Source organism: Apteryx rowi, unplaced genomic scaffold (assembly GCF_003343035.1).
Source record: "Apteryx rowi isolate R43461 unplaced genomic scaffold, aptRow1 scaffold_37, whole genome shotgun sequence".
Taxonomy (NCBI): domain Eukaryota; kingdom Metazoa; phylum Chordata; class Aves; order Apterygiformes; family Apterygidae; genus Apteryx; species Apteryx rowi.
The window spans coordinates 3,393,678-3,409,154 of NW_020450196.1; the positions used below are offsets into that span (position 1 = coordinate 3,393,678).

The following is a 15,477-nucleotide window of genomic DNA, read 5'->3' on the forward strand; positions in this document are numbered from 1 at the left end:
GACAAATACTTCCATGAGTAAGTAGGACATGCCACTGGCTGCAGTGACTTTAGGGTACTTCTAGTTTAAAAAGTTATTTCAGATAAGGTTGGGACAGAATTTAAAGCAAATAATAGGAAACAGAGGAGCAAAGAAAAGAAAAGAAAAGAAAAAGCCTTTTCCCTGTAATGCTAGAGCAGGAAAAGATACTTTAATTAGAAGTAGCAGTATCCAACTGAGTTATTGCAGAAGTTACAGCTATTGCAAATAACTTCCTGTGTAGACAAATACTTCTAGAGTGGCTTTACCTCCTCGAACAAAGCAAATGTTAGAATGGATTGAGTGTAAGAACAAATCCATTCTTGGAAAAGAGCATATCTTGAAAGAATAATGAGTGATATCAATCTAAACCAGGACCATTTAAATAAAAACTATACTATTTTATTTTTGATGCAGACTCAATCAGTACAAATCTATTAATTCTTGTAATTTGATGGATTTGTAGCCCATTTACAAGTAAAAGATTCTTTCTATACAAATGAAATAGGGACAGATAGATAATAACAACATAGTTTCTCAGCAGAAAATGCTATATGATAACGCCATTTGTCATAAGATTACCATCCTTTCCAATGGAATAATCCTTACTGGAAATAAGACCCTTACTGGTCTTATAGATTATTTTATAGTTAACATATGGACCTTGTTTACCAGATAAGAATTTACTGACATTGAATAATATATTATATTTGCAATAACCCTTGTTAGCAACATAATACTTTAAATTCAATCTAAATGAATTAGAAGCATTTTCACAAGATAGATCATAGAAGAAAAAAACAAATATAATTAATTTTAAAGCCAAATTATGTCAGGTCAAAATCTTTTTACCTTAGTTGTTAAGCCTCCTTATGACTTTATCAACAAATTGAAGACATCTCCTCATTTCTGCACGGCTGACCTCCCAGGAGCACAGGCTATGTTGTCTGTCTTTAAGAAAACAGTCTATCTTTTGGAAATACTTTTTCAGTTTGAGCCTGCTGGCTTCTCTACTCCAAAAGTGGTGGGTCCGCTTCTTGATTACACATGCCTCCACTTGCTCAATCTGCTGATAAAGTCCATTCTGGAATTGCTCTAGGGCTCGCCCATCCCACGCAGCTAGTGTCAGGTTCTTGCTAAAGATATAGAAGATGTGTTGGAAGATCTCTTCAATGGCCACTTTGACAGTCTCTTTCTGCCTGGGCTTCAGGACCTGCTCAGGGAATCTGAAGGACATTTTCTCTCTTAGACATTGCCGAGGGAACTTTTCACCCATTTTGTCCAAAAGTTGCAGGCTGCTCTCAATCACTTTGCTTTGCTGTAAAGGAAGGTGATTACAATGAAGACTTGAGATTTTGGTGGTGCATGACAGAATGAGACCAATCTGTAGCAAGCCAAAAGTGCTCATGATAAAGATAAGTCCTTATGTTCCTCCTTTCCTCCTGAGAGACAGGCTGGAATGCTTTGAACGTCTTTTGTAAGCTCCTGTCTTTCTTCAAAATCTTTAATTTAATTATTCGGTAGGAGGTTTCTTTCATCGTTTTTTGGTTTTCAAGGTTTTCCCCCTTGTGTATGCTTTTGACACTTACCACTTTCATTTTCTGCTTTATGACTTCATTGTCTTTTTTTTGCCACTTACTTTTTATATCAGAAGAACATTAAAATGCTATGTATATCTTAGATTATCTATTCCCTCTCCCTCAAGTTAGTGTTTCTATACTGACTACACAGTCAGTATACTGAAAATTTAAAATAAAAGATTACAGAAATATCCCCAGTTTCTTAATATTTTAGAATTGAGAGAACATGCTGAAATACAATAACACTGTCAACGGAGGGCCAGGGACTTGCTGAATACTGCTGGCATCCTGTCATCTCAGTAAGACTTATACTTCCAAAATTTAGTTAAGCTTTGTCTAGCTATTTTAATTTGGGGGAAATATTTTCTTTCTTCTCACCTTTATTTCTCTTGTCCATTTAAACTCCAAGGACAGGTTTTATTTCACTAAAATATGTGTATATATATTAAAATATGTGCATATGTATTAAAATGTGTATATATTTTAATAAACATACAGTACTAGGTAAATGGAGCTCTGATCTCACTTAGAGACTGTAAGTAAGTGCCATGGCAATACAAATACTCACATGGGAACAAGTTAGATTCTTAGAGGAAGTACCTTGTATTTTCCCCATCTGAGTAACTGAGGAATAACTGAGGTCAATGCTAGTAAAGCACAGGTCTGAATTGTGAAGTTAAATGTGGAGAGAATGAAGAAAGAAGACAAAAAACACTCTAAAATTCAGCCTTTTGCTAACCATATAATAGAGCAGGTCATGAATATCACAGGACAGTTTTCTGGGAAACCTGGCACCTGTAAGATGCTCTGAATTGTTGCAAAGAAAATGCAGGGTAGTCTTGGGTTTGCTTCAACAAAACAATTTGGAATAAATTTCTGGTCTTTTTCTTTTGATGAGAGCTAGGCTTAAACTATCATTTTTCTGGCTCGCTATCCTCCTGTGCAAACAAATCTCACTGCAAAGTGATTCTCTGCAGGTGATTATGTCTTAATGAAGCAGTCAGAGAAACTGTTTTTTCAGTCTGAGACCTGGCTCTGTATTTTCGTGCAGTTGTTGCAGTGCCACCCATTGCTATGTGGTTGGCTTCAGTCTCAGCCCAGTAGTGACTCTGACCAGACTTATGGACCATAATAGACTATTTTCAGGCTTTCTTTATGTTCAGAACATAGGTATTTTGGTGGCTTTAAAAAATCCTAAATTAACTGAGCATGGTAATTCACATGAGAAACTCTTTGGATGCCTTGACATTGCTTAAGCAGCCTTGGGATGGATGGGGTGCTGGTGTGAGGAACGAATGAATCCCCTATAGTTTCTCTGGAATGGCAGTATTAAATAAAAAGACTAAAATATTCAGACTTATAAAATGAGTAATATGGACCAAATCTTTTCGTTTAGTGAGAATCATAGAGAGAATCTTAGTGAGATAGTTTGGAAAAACAGGACTGAAAACCTTTACTGTCAATAGATAAAAAAATGGCCATGAAGATATATTACTTGTGCAAAAATACAGCTGTATAAAGTAAAAGAATAAATATTACTACAGCTCTTTCCATAAGTTATACACAAGTAGTTCATTTTTTCTAAGCTGTGATTATGTGATCTTAATCCTTCTAGTAATGTTAAATAAACAAACTTCTTTATGTTTATTATACCTCCCAGACACACAAGTTGTTTTCTTTTCTTTTTTTTTATTTTGAAAAATACTTTTTTACAAGTTTTCCTCTCACCTCAGAGCTGGAGACACCATCCAGCCACCCTGGGTGTAACATGAGTGACAGATCTAATACAAGGGAGGGTAAAAATAGAAGACTGCATCTTCAGAATTTCTTACAAAAATAGAGCTGGTCAAGAAGTTTTGTTTTCTTCTCTGTGTTAACAGATCTGTTGTCCACTCTTCCTCCCAGCAGTTCCATTTGTCTTAGTTTGTCAGGTTTTGTTTTCTTTTATAACAATGTGTTCTTCCCTACTCAGCCAATTTCTTATCTTTTGCATTGAGAAAAGCATGATAGTAACATTGAATAACTCATGGCACAGTCTCCCTTGATCATACATCTTTATTGCTTAATTCAGAAATAAAAATTCAGAAATAGACAGTTCATTAAAAGTCGTTGCTAGAGGAGCCGACCGAGCATTGTGAGACTGCAGTGCAGAATGCTCTTGTTTTTTTCTTTCTATCTGTGGTTGAAGTACAGAACACTTTAGCCTAAAATTAAAAGAGGAAATGGGCTTAGAAAACACAACTGGATTTCCAAGCAGACCTAATAGATCATTCTTATAAAACGAGTACTGATCTTTGGTTCCATACAAGAAAGATCAGCTCTAAAAGGTCAACTTGCTATTTATGTGTTCAACACAGGAGGAGACTAGAGCTAAACACGAGCACAATTTAATGTTTTTCTAACACCTTTAATCTGCCACAGTTTATCTCCCTAATGAAAGTTTTTAATTTAATTATAGAATGCAACAGAGAGATTGAACAAATATTCACTATCCCTTATGACATATGGATTCTTTTACTCTAGGCTCTAAAGCAAACAGCAAGCCTAAATTCAAGCTATCTATGTACTAGCAATTAGAGCAGGGCTTGGGAACATTCTTGCAAAATAGGAACATGACTGTGTATCCTCCAGCATGCTTGTGGCCTGTGTTAACCAGCCCCTATTAAATCACTTAACATAACCTTATACCAGCATTCTCAAACCAAAATAACCAGTTCCTCTCAACATTTTCTCTACTCTAGCTATCAGTTTCCTTTCTCCTTTAATTCATTCAAGACACCCTGATTTTAACAAGTCAGCATGCCACTGTCCAAACAAGTTCAGCTTGTCATCCCGTAAAATACCTTATCTTCAACCCCAACTAGATAGGCCCTGCCTGTGTTAAAAGCAAATCACTTTTCTCCACTGTTTTTCATCTGCCTTATGCACCTAAATTCTTTCTTTCTTACTCTTTTTAAGCAAAAACATCAAATACAAGCAAGACTGAATTCTTTACTCTTTTCCTAAGAGCATGAGGATGGCCAGATTCAAGCCTTGTGCCATGATTGGTGAAAGGCAGGGGCAGCCAGAAGTGCAAATGTGCTGGTCAGAAAGGGGGTAGTGCATATTTTGTACCATAGCTGGAACCACTCAACAAGGCCATCACATGAAAGAGAGATAAAGTTAAGAAATTTTTACAGGTTTTTTTGACTAAAAATTTACCCTGTGAAGAAGCATACCTTACTCACTTTTAAATGTTTAAAATACAGTTGTGAGATGCTTGTAGGTTTGCAATTACAGAGACAAGTGGCGGGACATGGACCATTTTGGTGGTCAGGACAGGCAGGTTTGGCAACAGGCATTCAAGTGCAAGGGCTGGATTTCTCATTTCTCCAGCACTGCAGGGGTGGCCAGCACCAGAAGGTGTCTCCTCTGGAGACATCCAAAATGCAGGAGCAGGGCCGCCTGCCCCACAGAGGTGGAGGCCAGGGGCCAGGTAAGGAAGGGGAGGCCTGGATGGGTGTCAGGGCTGCAGCGAATGCAGGTGCCTCCATGAACGGAGCAGCTGGGAGAGGAAGGGAACCAGCTGTAGCCTCCAGAGGCAATGGGTGGCTGATGGGGTTACTGCACGCTGGCTACCCACCTTTCTGCCCCCAGGTTTGCTGCCTGGTGGCACATGGAGGAGGCAGAAAGTTCCCTAGGCCTCCATGAGGACGATCTCCCAGGTCACAGGGAGGTGATTTTGGCTGACGATGATGAAGACATGTTCAAGGATGGCACAAATGGTGCCTGTGGCATTGCACTCCAGGAGATACATAGGACTGAGCTGAAGGGGCTTGAAGCTGTCCCTTGCTCCTGGCATTGCTAGGGAGGTTTTTGCCCAAGCTAGACATCCTGGTTTGTTTTGCTCTTCTGGATGTGAAGGCAGCCCACTGCCAAGAGGCAGCTGCAAGGGCCACGAGCAGCACAAGGCAGAGCTGGAGCAAAGGGGCCAGTGCTGTTGTCTCCAGCCATGGCAGGTTTGAGCAGGGAGGGCTGGAGAGCAGGAGGGACCTGCGATGCTGAGGGTGCTCCTCATCCCTGCTCCAGCACTGATGGAGCAGGGCATTTCTGTTTTCTCACTTCTGGGCCCTCCTCTGAGGCAACAGCAAAGTGCTGCTCTTGCCCCGGCAGGCAGCGATGTGGGTGTCATGAGGTGGGTTTTCATGTGGGGCAAGTGGGCAGTGGCAGCAAGATGTAACAGCAAGGACAGACTGTGAGTGAAAGGAGTGCAGTTTTGATAACTGGCCCCGACTTTTGCCTGTACCCTCTTTCCATTGGCACAATCCTCCAGTGAAGGACGAGGAGGCCATAGGGAGAAGAAGAGGAGTTTTATTCTCTCAGGAGGTTGCAGGAGATCACACTTGCTGGTAGTAGAGGACACTGATGGATGAGGAAAAAGTGAAAGGGGAATTGTGATGGTTTCTTTTCCTCTCCTAGTCAAGCCTCAGTGAGGGATGCAATGAATAACCAAAGGTGCAGCAAGGAAAGGCCCTGTTAAAGAGCATATGCTGCTCTCCCATGAGGGATCTCTTTTCTGCCCATGGTGGCCTTTCCCTTGGCTGACCTGGAGAAAGTTATCCGGTGTGAAGATGTCTGAAGTTCTGTCTCCTGGTGGTCTCCTTTCCCATTTTGATTCTCCAGGTGCCGCCCAGAGCATCACATGGATTTTTCAGTGTGTCAAGGTGGAGGTTTAGCTCTGTCCTGAAAATCCAGTCTCTGCACTCAGCTGGGAAGAGGTTTGCCTGCAGCCAACCTGAAGGTAGTTGCTTTGGGAGGAAATGCCCCCCCCCCCCCTTGGGCCATCTTCAGTCCTTGGCTAAACCCACCATAATTTGCCTTTTGGCTGCAGAGACCCAGGCCTGCTGTGGCCTGTTCTACACAGACCACACAAACTGAGTGCAAGCTCACAGTGCCCATGAGGCTGCTGAGAGCGTCAAGAGCCTGATGGACAGGAGATCTCCAGGGACGTTCCTCTGCTGGCATGTCATGGCACGGGTGCCCCAGCTGCATCGAGCATTATGTTTCTCCTCCAGCCCTCACCCCGTGTATGGAGCAGGGAGTGCTCACAGGGCAGCAAAAGGTGCTCTGGGCAGAAAGATGATGGATGGCTGAGGGGGTTGCAAGGCATTTGGGCCAGGGGCTCAGTGGAGTCGGACTTGCTGCTCGTTCTTGTGCATTACTTCACATCTCTCTTTGGGATTCATTTCTCCCTGTCTTCCTAACGTACAATGTGAGTGTTGGCTGTAGGTTTTGCAGCACTTGCCAGTGACTACGAAGGACTCATCTTGTCAGTATTGTCCCGATAATGAATGAAGGACTCTGGTCGTGTTTTGTAGAAACTTGTTCCCTTCCAGTGCCATTGCATCCCCCCATGGGTGGGATGAGAGTGAAGAAGATGGGTAAAAACTTTGGGGACTGCCAGGCACAGTGAGCTGTGAGGAGTGGTGCCAAGTGCAGCTGGCAGAAAACAGTGGCATCCCTTGGGGATCAATTGTGGGACCAATACTCTTTAATGTCTGCCCACCTGTGGCAACGGGAGCATTTGTGGCAGCTTCTGCAGAGCTGCAGCTGGGAGCAGCTTTGCAAAAAAGGCCCCAGGGTCCTGGAGGGTCACAGCTGGACCGCAGCTGGGGCAACAGCTTCTGCACCCAGGCAGCAAAGCAGCCCCTACATCCAAGGTCACATGAACAGGGCAGCAGCAGGCAGGTCTAGGGCAGGAATCCTGCCTGCCATCCAGCAAGGTGTGGGCCCAAGCAGTCTCCAGGCTTGGGCTCCCCAGCACGGGACGGACAGTGTCACACAGGAGTGAGTCCAGTGGAGGGTGGGCACAGGGCACACGAGAACAGGCAGAGGGCACTGGGTACTGGCTACTTACCTTCCTCCTTCCCCCAAGACCTTCATCTCCAGAAGAAAGCCTGGTCACTGCAGCCCCAGTGGCATCTGACCATCACCTGTCCAGCCTCCCCTCTACCTTGTGGGGAGCAGAGGGTCCAGCCATGTGTTACCCCTGCATGGCTCAGCCAGCATCAGCACCAAGACATTTTCCTACAAACCTCCGGGCTCACATCCTGCCACCTTGCCCTGTCTTCCAGCACCTCCTGGGGAGGTCACATTTCCAAGGAGGACCATGCTCTTGGATCTGGACCACTTCCTCCTCCCATGGCTTCAGGGAGTCCTTGTACCCTTCATCACCTTCATCAGCTGCTCGATGAGATGCTCTCAGCAGGCACTCGCCCCTCCAGTCTCTCTTCCGAGCCAGGCCCACAGGCCTGCACCCACCTCTTGCCCCTTCACCAGAGAAGCCCTGTGTCGTCAGGCTACTCCAGCTCTGCCTAATGCAGCCCATGATACCATTGGCCTCCTTTGCCGCAAGCACACATTGCTGTTTCATGTTCAGCTTGTTGTCCACCAGAACTCCCAGGTCCTTCTCAGCAGAGCTGCTCTCTTAACAGGTCTGCCCCCAGCCTGTCCTGGTGCATGGGGTTATTCCTCCCCAGGGGCAGGACTCTCCARTTCCCTTTCTTGAATGCCATGAGATTTCTCTCTGCCCTTCTCTCCAGCCTGTCCAGGTCCCTCTCAATGGCAGCACAGCCCTCTGCTGTAGCGGCCACTCCTCCCGGTTTTGTAGCACCAGCCAACCTGCTGAGGGTGCACTCTGTCCCTTCATCCAGGTCACTGACAAAGAAGTTGAACAGGATTAGACCCAGCATTGACCCCTGGGGACACCGCTAGCTCCAGGCCTCCAACTAGACTTTGCACCACTGATCACAATCCTCTGAGCTCTGCCATTCAGCCAGTTCTCAGTCAGGCAGGGCAGATGCACAGCTGTTCTGTCAGCCAGGCCCAGAGCTGCTTTTCTGGCAAAATCAGGGGTGTACAATGAGGAGCAGGAGGGCTGGAGCCTGGGACACTCCTCCAGCCCCAGGACTGTGCCCATTCCCTGCCCCACTGCACCAGGGCACCAGCAGACCTGGTGGCTCACAAGGTGGAGGGGAGGGATGGACCCTGGCGCCCTGGGGCTAACCTCCTTTCCAGCCATACTGCTGGCTGAGGGTGCTGCGCTGCATAGACCCTGGTGCTGGCACCTGGCCCTGAACCTGCCCCCTTCTCCCCTGCACCTTCTCACCCAGGTCCTTCAGCCTTGGGGCTCTGTCCTCCACCACTGCCTGCAAGTGCTCCTGCAGGAGTGAAGGGGAAGGGGCRCAGGGCAGCATCCTCGGGAGACCTGCGCCAGTTGCAGGTCCCAGCACTGCCTCCTGCCAGCTCCCCTCTGGCRCTGCCCTCACTCCCAGGTCCCATCTCCCAGCCTACTCTGCAGGCACCAGGACAGGCAGAGGCGCTCTCAGCCCAGTTCATCTCCAGCTGGGACAGCAGCTCCTCCAGCCTCCAGAGCTCCTTGTGGCTGCTCCAGCACCACTGGCCAAGGTCGAGGAGGAGCCGGAGATGGGGTGACCCCCAGCAAGTGCCCCAGTTGCCCCAGTCACAGGGTGCAGGCAGAGTAGGGAACACACACCTCCCTGCTGAGCTCCTGCATGGTGCCTGCAGCTCCTGCTGCTCCTTGTGCTGCACCGAAAAAGGGTAGAGCAAGGACTTGGGGTGGCAGCCCCAGCCCCTGGGCACTTGGGGCCACTCTGCACGCCCTTGCACAGCAGCAGCTCCCTGGACATTGCCCTCTGTGCAGCTCTGCTTCAGGAATTCCCGCAGCCTGCAGAGCTCCGCCAGCAGCCCCACTAGCTCCTCAAGCACATCCCGAGGCCCCTGCTGCCAGCAGCAATTGCCTGCAGTCACGCTTCCAATGCACAGACCCTCCCTGACCTGTGTATCCTTGCACCAGCATTGGGGCCCCCATTGCTCCTGGTGCCATGCACTTCTGCAGCCTCCCACATTCCAGCATCCAGCAGCACTGGGACTGTACCACAGCTGTCTGCTCCCTCAGCCAGGCGTTCACACCCTGCAGCACCTCCTGCATCCACTGCAGCTCCCCCAGCTCCCACTTCTCAACCTGCACGTGCTCCAAGGTCAACTTCAAATCCCAAGTGCTTGCACAGGAGCCTCCCCAGACCAGCACTTGCGCCAACATGCCTGTGACCCCACACCTAGCACTCCTCCCTGTGCACACGCGCTCRCCTGCCCCCACTCACCTTCACCAGCCCAGTGCCGGGGATGCAGCAGGAGGAGGCTGGGGATGTTGGGGGCCGCTGCTGTGACAGGTCCCCTGCAGCCCCTCCTGCCRCACTGCTGCCCTGCCTTACGGCCTCTGTGATACCACCTCTGACATCAACACTCCCCTATGACATCACCATACCCTCGCCCCCATGACATCACCGCCTTGCCCCAAAGACTCCCAAGCCCTGGGGGCAGCAGGGCAGAACAGTGTCTGTCTGAGTTCCCCYGGGCCCTCTCCTGCCCCAGACCCAAATATGGGGCCCAGCCAGTGCCCAGCAGGGCCCCAGCAGGGAGGGACCTCAGGGCTCCCCCCACCTCCTGCCCCATGCCAACCACGCTGAGTCCTAGTGGCAATCCCACACCGCCTCTCAGCCCCCTGACAGTCCTTGCAGGAGGGCTTTCCACTGCGGTGGGTCAGGGCGCAAGCTGCCCTCAACATGTGGCCTGAGGAGGGTCCCAAAAAGGGGGATGATCCTTGCCCTCYGTCTCCTTGCCAGGCCCCTGTTCGGCTGCCCTGGATGCTGCTCCCTCTGTGTTTCACTACCCAGACCCTTGGGGCCCTTCCAGTAGAGCTCCAGGCTGCCTTCCTGCCCTCACCTCCCACCTCACGCTGGGTCAGCTACCAGCATTCTGGGGATCCTGCTGCTACACAATGTCCAGCTGCACTGCAACCTGGCTGCAGCTGTGGAGAAACCTACTCAGCTGGGAGAAAGTGCCAGAAGGGAGGATGCTGTRGAGACCCAGACAGAGGAGGGACAGATGAGTCACATTCATGGGTTGCTCAGGGCTGAGGGTGGGTAAATGCCTGTGAGCAGGGGTGAAATCCAGGAGAGAAAGCAGGCAACTGCTGGGAGAGGACAGGGTTGGCTGGGGGCATCCCCCAGGATGGCAGGACAAAGCAGCAACCCGCAGGGTCTGTCCTGGGAGCTGCAGAGAAGCCCTGGCTCTCCAGCCGATGCCCGCTGGCCAGCAAGACCTGTTAGCCGGTGTGCTCTTGTCCCATTGTGTCAGAGGGATCCAGCTCAGCCTGCGGTCCTCCTTCCGCAGAACGAGTCCAGAGCCACAAAGCCCTGAAAGCCCAGGCTGCAACATCAGTCATGCAGCCAGAGGGTTGCTCACGGGACRCATCCGCTCTTACCCGAACCTCTCCTCTTCACCAGTGGGATCAAGCAGAGCACCACTGGGGTTCCCATGCCCTTCAGCTTCACATCCAGGACCCCAGGAACTAGGTTTAAGCCCGCTGTTCAAGACRTGAAGAAAAAACCTGGGGGACCTCTTCATTCTCAAGACCTCTTCTGCAAGACTTAAATCTGCCTTGCCTGAARATGCTATCCATGAAAGACAAGTCTTTAGTGACTTGTAAAAGTCAYTAATGCCTCTTGGAAAACACAGGACGTGTTTTCCAAGACAAAACACTGGGTCAAGAAGCAGCTTTCTCACAGGGAGAAGCCACAAAAAGCAGTCAGACACCTGTACTGGCACCCCCCCACAGACAGGACCCCCAAATGGGATGGAGCGTGCCATCTTCACATTTGCAGGGCCCAGCCCTGGCAGAAGTGGAGGATCACCCTGCCAGCGGCATTCAGACCATGAGGGGAACCAGTGTGGGGACAGGAGAAACAAACACCACTTCCCCACCCCAAAAAGCTTCCCACCATATGGAAAGACCCCAGGGAGAGGTGTTGAACCCAAGCARAAGACAGCACAGCCTGATGGACTTGCCACTTTGACAAGCTGACAGGCATTGAGAAATCCCTAGTACATCCCTGACTAGCAATGATCTCTCTCTGTGCACTACAGAGCGCATCCATACCAGGGTTCAACACACTTGCCAGACCTTCCCGAGGCACTTGTAGCACACTCATATCACCCCAGGGCTTCTGTTCCCAACAAAAAACACCTTTATTAAAACCAAAGCATCTCCTGAAGTTTGATGTATGACATTCCCACCTTTTTTCAGGGGAGCCAAAGCAGAGGGTCTTGTGCCTCTACTTTTCCCTGCACCCATGTCTCACCRCTTCTCCTGATCCCATCTCCCTGTCCCACACGGCTGCAATACCCCCAGCAGGGTGTCYCCCACACCCCAATATTTGAGCCCTGCCACCCAGGAATACTTCACTGACATTGCAAGTAGCAGCCCAAAGGCTTTGTACTGAGTTTGCAAGGCCTCTGAGCTACCAGTGGTCAGGCTTGCYCTGTCTGGCCTTATCTTGGCCTATCACAAGTGGTGTTTTGCCTTGCTTTAGCTGCAGCAGCCCCTTCTCTGCTGACCATGTGGTTGCAGCTCATTTGTACGTCTACAGTTTGCAACAAGAAGTCATTTTTCTGGGTCGAAGGAGGTATTTAGGACACTACCATAATGCCATTGTGTAGGGTAACAGAGTTCTGGCAGCAGAACAGAAGCCCTGAGAAGTGAGGGCAGAGGGTGCAGTGAAGAAGAGGCCAGGCTTTGGATGGTGAGYGATGGGGCACAGGCTGGGTCTGGAGACTCTGGGACTAGAAACATCTCCCTGGGATCAGTTACAGCAGTGCAGGTCTGCAGCTGGGCAAAAGCTGCTTTCGGGGGAAACAAAGAAAATGTAGCTGGCATACACAGAAGGACCCATTTACACTAAATGCAGATGTAACATGGATCTGCAGCTCATGGAAGAAAGGCAAGGTGTAGAAGTGTCTCAGAGGTCAGGATTAGTGGCAGAGCAGCAAGGGCAATGTTGTGGTGGGTGTCTGCTACAGACCACYTGATCAGGAAGAAGAAGYAGAAGATGCCTTTGTTGGACAACAACAGAAAACCTCACRTTTGCAGGCCCTTGTCCTCCTCAGGAGCTTGAACCATCACAGTTTCCACTGGAGGGACAATCCAGCAGGGCACAAACAATCCCGGAGCTTTCTGCAGTGCATTGACAACAACTTCCTGGCAGAGGTGATCCATTGATGCAATGGAGCCAACGAGGGCAGGTGCGTTGCAGCTCCTGATACTTGCAAACAAGGACAAACTGGTCAGGGATCATAAAAATTGCAGGATCACAACCTGGACTTCARGAGAGCAGACTTTGGCCTGTTGAGGCACCTGCTTGGTAGTGAGCCATGGGATAYGAGCCTAGAGAGAAGAGGGCTCCAGGAGAGCTGGTTGCTTTTCAAGGATCACCTCCTCCAAGCTCCAGGATGGTCCATCCCAACAAGCAAAGRTGGCAGCAGGCCTGCATGGATGCACAAGTTGCTCCTCACTAAACTCCAACATCAAAAGGAAGCTTATAAGGGGTGGAAGTGGGGACAGGCGACATGGGAACAATATAGAGACACTGTCTGAGCATGCAGGGATGAGGTTAGGAAAGCCAAAGCCTTCYTGGAATTGAWTCTGGTGAGGGACATGAAGGGYRACAAGAAGGGCTTCTCCAGGCAACTGGCAGCAAAAGGAAGACTAGGGAAACTATGGTCCTGCTGCTGAACGTGGGGCAGGGTACCAGGTGGCGAAGGACACAGAAAAAGCTGAGGTACTCAATGCCTTCTTCACCTTGGTCTTTACTGGTACAACAAGCCTTCAGAAATCCCAGGTCCCAGAAACCAGAGGGAAAGTCCTGAGGAAGGAAAACTTACCTTTGGTAGGGGCCCATYAAGTCAGGGATTATTAAACAGGCTGGACCTACACAGTTCCTGGGACGTGATGGGATGCACCCATGCTGAGGAAGCTGGCAGATGTCATTGCAAGGCCACTCCCTATTATGTTTGAAAAGGTTATTGTGCTCTGGAGAGGTTCCTTAGGATTCAAGAAAGCAGATGTCACTGCTGTCATCACGAAGGGCAAGAAGGAGGATCACAGAAACTACAGGCCAGTCAGCAGCACCTCGATCCTTGGAAAGGTGGTGCAAATAATCTTGGAAACCATTTCCAGACATCAAGGACAAAAAGGTGATTGGGAGTAGTCAGCATGGAGCTCCCAGCACACAGCTAACAGAGACAGCCAAAAGATGCAGCAGTTCGYGCAGCAGTGTCTGGGCTCTGCTTAGAACTTCTGAGAACCTTGTTGGAGGTTGTAGGGGATTTCTGGGGACCTTCTGAAGGACTAGAGGGTGCTTGCTGCAGACAGGTAAGGAGAACTAGGTAAGGACAGCTACAGGAGGCCTTAGCTTCTCCTGGGAAGCTCTAGCAAAGTGCAGCTGCTACCAAGGAGCTCTGTTGATTGTCCTGATCAGTGCGAGTTGAAGCCTTTGTTCCAGCTCACCCTAGAGTTGGAAGAGTTAAGCACCCTTGTAGACAGAGCTAGGGAGAGGCCTATGTAAGAGCCAGGCCTAGAGCACAGCCAACAGATGCAGCAGTTTGCACAGCACTTTGTACAGCAGGGTGCAAAGAAGGAGTCCTTGTCTCCAYTCATAGTAGCATCCACTTTGTCAGATATGGTTGTGACATGCCACAGGACACATTCCCCAGTAGTTGCTGGAGTAGCTTTGTTTGCCATGTTGGAGGCTTCCACCCAAATAGACCTTCTGATGATGGATGCAGCTTTGCAAGGCTCAGGCTGGACGGAGTGCCTGGGGCCTCTCCATGAGGTTGGGGCTGACAGTCATCCTTCAGGCAGAAGGTGTGCTGTTGTTGAGAAGTTGTGTTGCCACGTGAAGGAGTTGTGAGAGGAAGTCAGCAGGCTGCATAGCATCAGAGAGGGTGAGTGAGAGAGAGATAGGATATTCTCAGAGACCCTYCAGATTCAGGAGTCTCAACCCCCAACAGCTGTGGAGATGCAGGCAGGGTCTATGTCAGATGGGACAGTAAGTGATAACTCCCCAGAAGGCGAAGGCTGGAGACTGGTGTCTTCTTATACTAGGAGAAAGGCTCCTGCTTCTCCCAAAGGATTGCAGCTGATGAACAAGATCACTGTCCTCCAAGCTGAGGAGGTGCTGGGCGTGGTTTCACATGAAGCATCTGGGCCGATGGATCCCACACCATGCAGGAGCACCCAGAGGAAGCGGCAAATGATGGTAGTKGGTGACTTCCTGCTGCARGGGACAGAGGCACCCATCTGCCAACCTGACATCCTGTCTAGAGAGATTTGCTACTTGTGGGGGTCTTGGACCTGGGATGTCATGGAGAAATTGCCAAATCTTGTCCACCCCCCTGCTGCTCTTCCACGTAGGCACCAATGATACTGCCAAGGGCAACTTGGAAAGTATCTAACATGACTACAGAGCTCTGGGGACAGTGGTCAGGGGTATGGGGTGTCAGATGGTTTTCTCCTTGATCCTGCCAGTGAGAGGGAAGGATGGAGGARGAGTAGACAGATACTCCAAGTAAACAACTGGCTGTGCAGCTGGTGTTGTCAASAGGATTTTTGTTTCTTTGACCATAGGATCCACCTCCCTAAGCAGGGCACATGCATCTTTACCAACAGGCTGGCCAACCTGGTGTAAGGAGGGCTTGAAACTAGGAAAGACGGGGGAAGGGAAGAGTTGTAGAGACCATGCAGTCAGCAAAAGAGGGCTCAAGAGGGGATACCTCCAGCAATTGCATGCAGGCAAGGAAATGCTTACAAGACAAGACTATGAGGTAACCTCTTGCACCCAKTCTGGGAAATCAGCATGTTTGGATGCCTCTCTGAAGTGCCTGTACACAAATGCACACCGCTCGAGGAATAAACAGGAGTAATTAGAGATCTTTATACCGTTGCAGGGCTATGATCTCATTGTGATTACAGAGACGTGGT

The 15,477-nt window shown here is 49.3% G+C and overlaps 1 protein-coding gene across 1 annotated transcript; it reads right to left on the bottom strand.

Annotated features, from left to right (window-relative positions):
* Positions 1 to 871: 871 nt before the first annotated feature.
* On the bottom strand, positions 872 to 9,699 carry LOC112969822 (interferon alpha-10-like). The gene is made up of 3 exons (XM_026073509.1): positions 9,435 to 9,699; positions 1,608 to 1,675; positions 872 to 1,336 (listed from the first exon to the last, which is right to left on the bottom strand). Exons 1-3 carry the CDS (start codon positions 9,697 to 9,699, stop codon positions 872 to 874), a joined length of 798 nt encoding a protein of 265 aa, XP_025929294.1.
* Between the last annotated feature and the right edge of the window lie 5,778 nt (positions 9,700 to 15,477).